At 46.1% G+C, this 7856-nt stretch overlaps 1 protein-coding gene across 1 annotated transcript; it reads left to right on the top strand.

Moving 5' to 3' along the window:
* Positions 1–3571: 3571 nt before the first annotated feature.
* Positions 3572–4280, top strand: LOC130881081 (60S ribosomal protein L13-like). Its single transcript, XM_057780313.1, has one exon. It carries the CDS (start codon positions 3613–3615, stop codon positions 4246–4248), a length of 636 nt encoding a protein of 211 aa, XP_057636296.1. The 5' UTR covers positions 3572–3612; the 3' UTR covers positions 4249–4280.
* The last annotated feature ends 3576 nt before the right edge of the window (positions 4281–7856 follow it).

Here is a 7856-nt window from a genome sequence, read left to right as displayed (position 1 = left end):
TGATAACGACACCAGTTCACAGAGCCACAAGGGGTATTAATGGATTAACAAGCTTCAAGTTCACTGAGGAAAAAGACCTCTCAGAAGATTGCATGCTAAGTGATGGCATGTCCTCTTTCTACACAGGAAAGTCACACAGTAACCCAGTTTTATCGTCAGTTGATTGATTTTTAGCCAAGTGTGGCATTGTAGTAGAGAAATGGGTGGTTGGTGTTTTCGCAGCTGGTGTCAGGGATAGCTGCAATCCTTCCCCAGTGGCAGGCTTTGATGTCCTGGCTTCATTGAGGACTGTGCTAGTTCCTGTCCTTCCACCCCAATTTTTCTTCTCACAGGACAGTGTTACTGAGATTTGTGTGTGCTGGGTCTCCTTTGGTACCATTTAGAGCTGTTGATTAAGCTTGTGACTGTCGGTACCTCAACAGTACACGTAGCTGCCCCCAAGGAACAGACAATAGATTCAGCTAGATTTTGATCTTTTTAATTATTCTCTGTTAGGCAGAACCCTTTCTTTGATTGTAGTTAGAAACACATGACAAAGATGAACATTCTCACTTCAGGGGTAAAATTCTGTGTACCAGGAAGTCATTTGTACACCCGGCAGCCTGTTTAATTGGTGCCTTGTGATAGATCTGGGTATGAGAAAGGCAGATCAGAATACAATTAAGTTCATCATGAAAGATTAAACCAACGGACAGAAGCTGGAGCACAAATTCTGGGGTCACACCACAGTGTGATAACCAAGAGAGCAAATTCTGGGTTCACACCAGTGTGATAACTTCAGTGCTATTTTGTTGTGAGACAGGAGAGTAACCATTGTGCCATCTGCCTCAAGGATGCTGCAAGAACCCAACGGGATAGTAACTGAGGGAACCTTGGATCAAGTGTGGACTTGTTTAAGCAATTGTTTTTAGGTTTATTGTTAGACATTTTTCCAGTATGGGAAGGAAAGGGTAAGAGGTAAGTTCTAGAGAAAATTTCTGTTTAAATCTGACACTTTAAAGAAATTTAACCCCTTGAGTAGACAAAAATCCCTCTTTTCCAAAAGTGAACTTTCTTTTGAAAAGCACACTGTTCTGACCAACAAGTGCCGGAGGGGTGTCACAGTTGGTGGGGTTGCAAAGATCTTACTCCATCATCCTACCCAGCCACGGTTGACTCCAGTAACCAGGATGACTTGACCCTAAAGGTACTGTAGTGGCAGGCTCACCTTGATGGTAACCAACAGTTCTCTAATTGGTCTTCAGTCCCACTCAAAAAGAGGGAAACCATGCCTGGTACTGGGAACCTAGCTCAGTGCTAACGAAGCCATGGCTGTTGGAGGAGGAGACTCCATCTCGTTTAAGCTATTAAACCAATATAGTCCTTAACAACAATTATAAATACCCTTATAGACAGATAAGTCTAATCTTCACCCCTCATCAAGAACATTTCTCTTTGCAACGGATGGAGATCAATGCAGAAAACCATAACCAATCAATAAACAGAACGGTGAAACCTGATCGCAATGGACACAAAACACTCCTGCGCATCGGGCTGGAAAATTTTGAGAGCTGGAGGACCAGGGAGTTTGCTGTGAGACTGTCTTCTAGTAAAATCTTCACAAAATCTCACTGCCATGGCCACCCAAACAGGAGCTGAACAAGCTTGAAAACAAGGGACATACCCAAGTAGGCAGGAAAAAAGCCCACAAGGCCTTAACTCTACCCAAAACACTACACATAGCTGAGGAAAGCTGGGAGCAAGAGAGGTGGCCTTCCCCAGGGAAGAGCACACCAGTTTGTTGTCCAGCACCTAACAGCCCTGAAAACACAAGTAACTTATGGACTGGACAGGTTATGGTTAGGTGTTGGGGCGGGGCTCACGCACACTAGCATCTCACAGCACGTGTGTGGAGGTCAAAGGACAAACAACTTGTGGGCAGATCCCAGGGATCAAACTCAGCTGTCAGGCTTGGGGTCAAGACCCTTTACCTGCTGAGCTTTACCAGCCTATCGTTAAAATCGACATAAAGTAGGCAAGTGATGTAGAGGGCATGCCTCTAAAGCAGTTTTCTAAACCTGTGGGGCACGACCCTGTGTTGAACAGCCTTTTCACAGGGGTGCTTAAAACCACTGGAAAACACAAATATTTACATTATGATCCATAGCAGTAGCAAAATTACAGTTATGAAGCAGTAACAAAAACAATTTTATAGTTGGGGATCAGCACAACATGAGGGGTTGTATTAAAGTGTCACAGCATTAGAAGGTTGAGAACCACTGCTCTAGAGAAGATGAAGGCCCACAGCCTCTGATCCTTTTCCAGAATCCCACCTGGGAACAGCTAGCTGTATGCAGAGGTAACTGGTTCTTTTGTAGTTGGTCCCTCCATAGTTCTTCTGTGGATCTGTGTGTAGACAGATGTGCTGGTGAGAAATGGATGGTTTCTCTTTTTCCACATAGATCAACAGTTATGAAGTAACAGCAAGATAATTTAATGATTATCATGTGGGGGTCACCACAACATGAGGAACTGTATTAAAGGGTCGCAGAGTTAGGCTGAGGACACTGGCGTGGATGGTAATACTGTATACAGCAACAAAACTGCTTCACTGTGTTAAATTGTGTGAAGATCAGCTTGGCGGTGGAATACTCCAATACAGATTATTTTGTCCCGCCCGCCAGCTTCAGATTGTTGGGCTATTTCCTGATCAATGAAAATAGGTTGTTTTTAGTGTCCTAAGGAAGGTTCCAGAGGCTGCTCACGCTCCTTGTGTAGGTGCTGTGCCTTCTAGGATGCTGGATTGGATTCTCTAGGATGCTGAGCTGGATACTTGAGTGAAAGAAAGATGTTCTGTTTTGACTTGTGGTTTGAGGGTCCATCAAGGCAGCAGAGCCGAGGCAGCTGGTCACACTGCCCACAGCCAGGAAGCAAGTGTTTATTTGCTTTCTGTATCTTTTCCTCTTTACATTAGTTCTGGGGTCCCAGCTCACAGGATGGTGCTACCCACACCCAAGGAGGCGTTTGCTTCCTCAAGTAAAACCTCTTAGGGAACATCCTCACAGGCATGCCCAGAGTGTCTCCTGGATGGCTCTAAATGCATCCGATTTGACAATGAAGATAACTATAGCCAATGGATAGTATTCTGGGTACAGGTTCTGGTACTTAAGATTTCTATAGACCTGTCGGGTTGCCTCCTAGTTTGGCTTGAACAGATTTCAGGTGGAATTTGATGTGGGAAACTCTCCTTTGACCAAGTTAAACATAAATCCTATGGGAATTTTGATTTGCTTTTTGACCAGCCAATAAGTTTGTTAGAATTGATTTATGTTTCTTTTTGTTTGGAAGAGATTATAGTTTTTTAATGATTTATTTATTTTGTTAATGATCTATTTCTTGGGGCTGGAGAGATGGCTCAGAGGTTAAGAGCACTGACTGCTCTTCCAGAGATCCCGAGTTCATTCCCAGCAACCACATGGTGGCGCACAGCCATTTATAATGAGATCTGGTGCCTTCTTCTGGCCCGCAGGCAGACATAGAAGGAATGTTGTATACATAATAAATAAATAAATCAGGGTGCTTTGCAGCGCTCGGTCCTTTCCGCTCGGCCGTTCCCCTGCACGGGAGGCAGCCATGGCGCCCAGCCGGAATGGCATGATCTTGAAGCCCCACTTCCACAAGGACTGGCAGCAGCGAGTGGACACTTGGTTCAACCAGCCGGCACGCAAGATCCGCAGACGCAAGGCCCGGCAGGCGAAAGCCCGCCGCATTGCCCCGCGCCCCGCGTCCGGACCCATCAGGCCCATCGTGAGGTGCCCCACAGTGCGCTACCACACCAAGCTCCGAGCTGGCCGGGGCTTCAGCCTGGAGGAACTCAGGGTGGCTGGTATCCATAAGAAGGTGGCTCGCACCATTGGCATCTCCGTGGACCCAAGGAGGCGAAACAAGTCCACTGAGTCCCTGCAGGCCAACGTGCAGCGCCTGAAGGAGTACCGCTCCAAGCTCATCCTCTTCCCCAGGAAGCCTTCCGCTCCAAAGAAGGGAGATAGTTCGGCTGAAGAACTTAAATTGGCCACTCAGCTAACAGGACCTGTGATGCCCATCCGGAATGTTTATAAGAAGGAGAAAGCCAGAGTCATCACAGAAGAAGAGAAGAACTTCAAGGCTTTTGCCAGTCTTCGCATGGCCCGGGCCAATGCCCGGCTCTTTGGCATCCGAGCAAAGAGGGCAAAGGAAGCTGCAGAGCAGGATGTTGAGAAGAAAAAGTGATGTGCTTTTGGAATATTGCAATAAATTTTCCATAAAGCAAATAAATAAATAAATCTTTAAAAAATGATTTATTTCTTTACTTTATATACATTAGTGTTTTACCTGCACGTATGTCCGAATGAGGGTGTCGAATCCCCTGGGAACTGGAGTTACAGACAGTTGTGAGCTGCCCTGTGAGTGCTGGGAATTGAACCTGGGTCCTCTAAGAAGAGCAACCATTAACCACTCACTCTTAACCGCTGAGCCATATCTCCAGACCATTTTTTTTTAATCTTTGAAAAATCATGTTTCTTGCTTTCACCCTGGAGCCTGGGTTAATTACCATGAAAGTGATGACAGAGCCTGTGATACTTGTCAGCTCTACCTCATGAACGAACGACTGCTTATTTCAAACTTTGAGTGGCGGGATACCTGAGGACAGGGATGTACCTCAGGGGAATACCCTTTGGGAAGGGCTCTCGGGGCATCTCTTCTCGCATAGCTCTGTGCACAGGTGGGTTCCAGTCCCTGGGAGTGGGACTAAGGTGCTTGTAACTTAGGCATGCTACAGGAGACGGTGAAGGAAACGCAACCAACCTTCCCAGTAGAGGGCCCAGGAGGCACAGAAGAGGACTGATCTCAATCAGCGGCCAATGCTGCTCTAGAATTCGAGGGAGAGCCTTTTGGAAAGTAGGGGTGTTCAAAGGAAAGCCAAGGTCAAATAGTTGCTTGATCGATGCGTTCTAGAACCCTGCAACAAGAACTCCTTAGAATCGTGGTCTTTCATTCAGTTTTCTGAGATTCCTGCTTGCAAGAAACCAAATGAGTGTGTATGTAGGAGGATTCAGTACTCAGGGTTCCTTCTTCCATTAGACGTCTTGGCTGTGGATTTTACAGGGTATTCCTGTGTTGCTTTTGGGGGAGGTCCAAGTGTAAATCGTCAAAATCAAAACAAACCACTAGGTGTCAGCCTTGCTTCGGGCAACTTTGCCATCCAAGAAAGTCCTCGTTCTGGGTACCACCAGCCTTTTGGATTCGGCCAGAGAAACCCCCCGGGGGGCTTCCAGTTTTTTTTTTTTTTTCCTTTCAGGAATGAAATTCCATCCCCTTCAGGATACCAGGTCTTACGGTGGTGACTGCATCTGCAGATCCTCTGAGGTGGACAGTGGCCCCGCGGAAGCAGATATTCTCTCCTCCTGGACCTGGGCACTCTCCACGGGACTAACCTGAGCAATACCCCGCTGACAGCGGCCGCATGGGCAGCTCTTAGTGTCTAACAGTCAAGCCGCAGAGCCTTCTCGTTTCCCGTTTCCTTAAAAGGAACCATCTGCGCTATGCGACGACGGACATGTTTTCCCGCGTGGACTTTGTTCGGGAGATCTAGAATTTCACATTTGCTCAATGGTAGCGTGAGGGCTAAGTTTTGTTTTTCACTTCCTTTCTTTTCCAAACTTTTGAAAAACTCAATTATACAGAGAAGCGAGAATTATCTAGGTGTGATGGTGCCTGCTTTTAATCCCAGCACTCAGAAGACAGAAAGCAGAGTTGGAGGCCATCTTAATCTACACAGCAAGCTCCAGGACAGTCAAGGTTATAGAAAGAGACCATCTTAAAAAAGAAAACAGCAACAAACAAACCAAACCAAACAAATAGGCGGTGTGGTGGTTGCATGCCTTTAATCCCAGCACTTGGGAAGCAGGGTTCTCTGTGAGTTCTAGGCCAGCCTGGTCTACAAAGTGAGTCCCAGGACAGCCAGGGCTGTTACACAGAGAAACCCTGTATGGGGAAAAAAACCCAAGCAAACAAGCAAACAAACAAAACGATCTGAATTAATCATTTTAGTCATCTGCATACATACAGTTAACATTGTCAATGTTTTGTCTGTTTGCCTATGTTTATTTTTGCTGCTGTATTAGAAGGCATGTTAGAGATGTCATGATACTGTAGCAAATACATGCAATTCCTAAACATTATGACTCCTTACATAACCACCTCCCCCCCCCAAAGTCAGAAGGTATATTTCTTTTTTATTTTATTTTTTGTTTGGGTGTTTTGCCTGCATGTGTGTCTGTGCCCCATGTGCATGCAGTACCTGCGGAGACCAGAAGAGGGCATTAGACCACCTGGGACCAGATTCACCCATGGTGGTGAGGTGCTATGTGCTCTGGGCCCAGTAAACCCAGGTCTTCTGCAAGAGCAGCCAGTGCTATTAGCCTCTGAACCACCTCTCCAGCCTCAACATTTCTTAGTTTTATAAAACATCCAGTTCATATTTAATGTCTCTTTCATTCCCCTCCCCGCCCCTTGCTTTTTGAGACGGGGTCTCACTATATTTCTTGGTTGTCCTGGAATTCTCTATATAGACCAGGCTGGCTTGGAAACTATAGAGCTCCATCTGTAGATCCACCACAACTGGCAGCTTTATTTAGTTTTATTGTTTGTTTGTTGTTTCGTTTTTGTTTTTATTGTTTGCTTTGTTTTGTTTTTGAGACAGGGTTTCTCTGTATAACAGTCATGGTTGTCCTGGAACTTGCTTTGTAGACCAGGCTGACCTCAAACTCACAGAGATCGCCTGCCTCTGCCTCCCAAGTGCTGGGATTAAGGGCATGCGCCACCACCGCCCAGTTTATTTAGTTGTTTTGACACAAAGTCTCTCTCTATAGGCCTGGATATCCTGGTACTCACTGTGTAGACCAGATGGGCCTCAACTCACAGAGATCCGCCTGTCTCTGCCTCCTGAGTGCTGGGATTGAAGGTGTGTGTACCCACTCCAGGTTGTATTTAATGCTCCTTAATCACTGCTGTGATGCCCTTGTTATCTGCTTTTGTTTCTCTAACTAGGATGGGCCAAGGTTTCCTTACTGGATCTGGTTGTTAAGTAGGAAACCTTAGCTAAGGCCTGTAACTCCAGCTAGTGGAAGCTGAGATCAGAGTTTGAGGCATGATGAGCTACATAGTAAGTTCAAGGCCAGGCTCGGTACTTTAGCAAAACCTCATCCCAAAGTAAAAATAAGAGGCTATGAAAGATACATCACTGGTAGAGGACCTAGCTAGTTCAAGGCCCTGGATCTAGTCCCTAGTGATGACAAATTAGGTTAAAAAGTCTTAAATTAGGCAATGGTGGTACACGCCTTTTATCCCAGCACTCAGGAGGCAGAGGGAGCCGGATCTCTGTGAGTTTGAGGCCTCTTTGGTTTACAAGGAGAGTTCAAGTCAGAGCCACACAGTGAGACCTTGCCTCAAAACAACAAACAAATAAATGACAGTAAAAAGGTTTAAAATACCAGTGGAAATACGATCACCAATAATTCCCGCCCCCGTTTGCTTCAGTAAGCGAAATCAATGTTACGGTGTATGTTCTTCTGCACTTTGTCCTGTGATTGTATGTGCACACATGCAGAGAGGCTGGACTCTCCTGCCACGGGAGCGGTTTCCTGCATTGACTGCACCCATTTTAGCTGTGCATGGCACCCCATGTGTTCACAGGACAGCACTGCAGTTCAGAAGGGTTTGTCAAAGTGGGCTGAGAAATTTCTTGTACCACAGAAAACTGCATTTGCTTTGTCTCCAGATATGCCGAGCGGTGGTGGCTCATGCCTTTAATCCCTGCACTCGGGAGGCAGAGGCAG

This window comes from Chionomys nivalis, chromosome 1, assembly GCF_950005125.1.
Source record: "Chionomys nivalis chromosome 1, mChiNiv1.1, whole genome shotgun sequence".
Classification (NCBI taxonomy): domain Eukaryota; kingdom Metazoa; phylum Chordata; class Mammalia; order Rodentia; family Cricetidae; genus Chionomys; species Chionomys nivalis.
The sequence above is the reverse complement of the archived record's forward strand: the minus strand, read 5'-3'. Positions and strand labels throughout refer to the sequence as shown.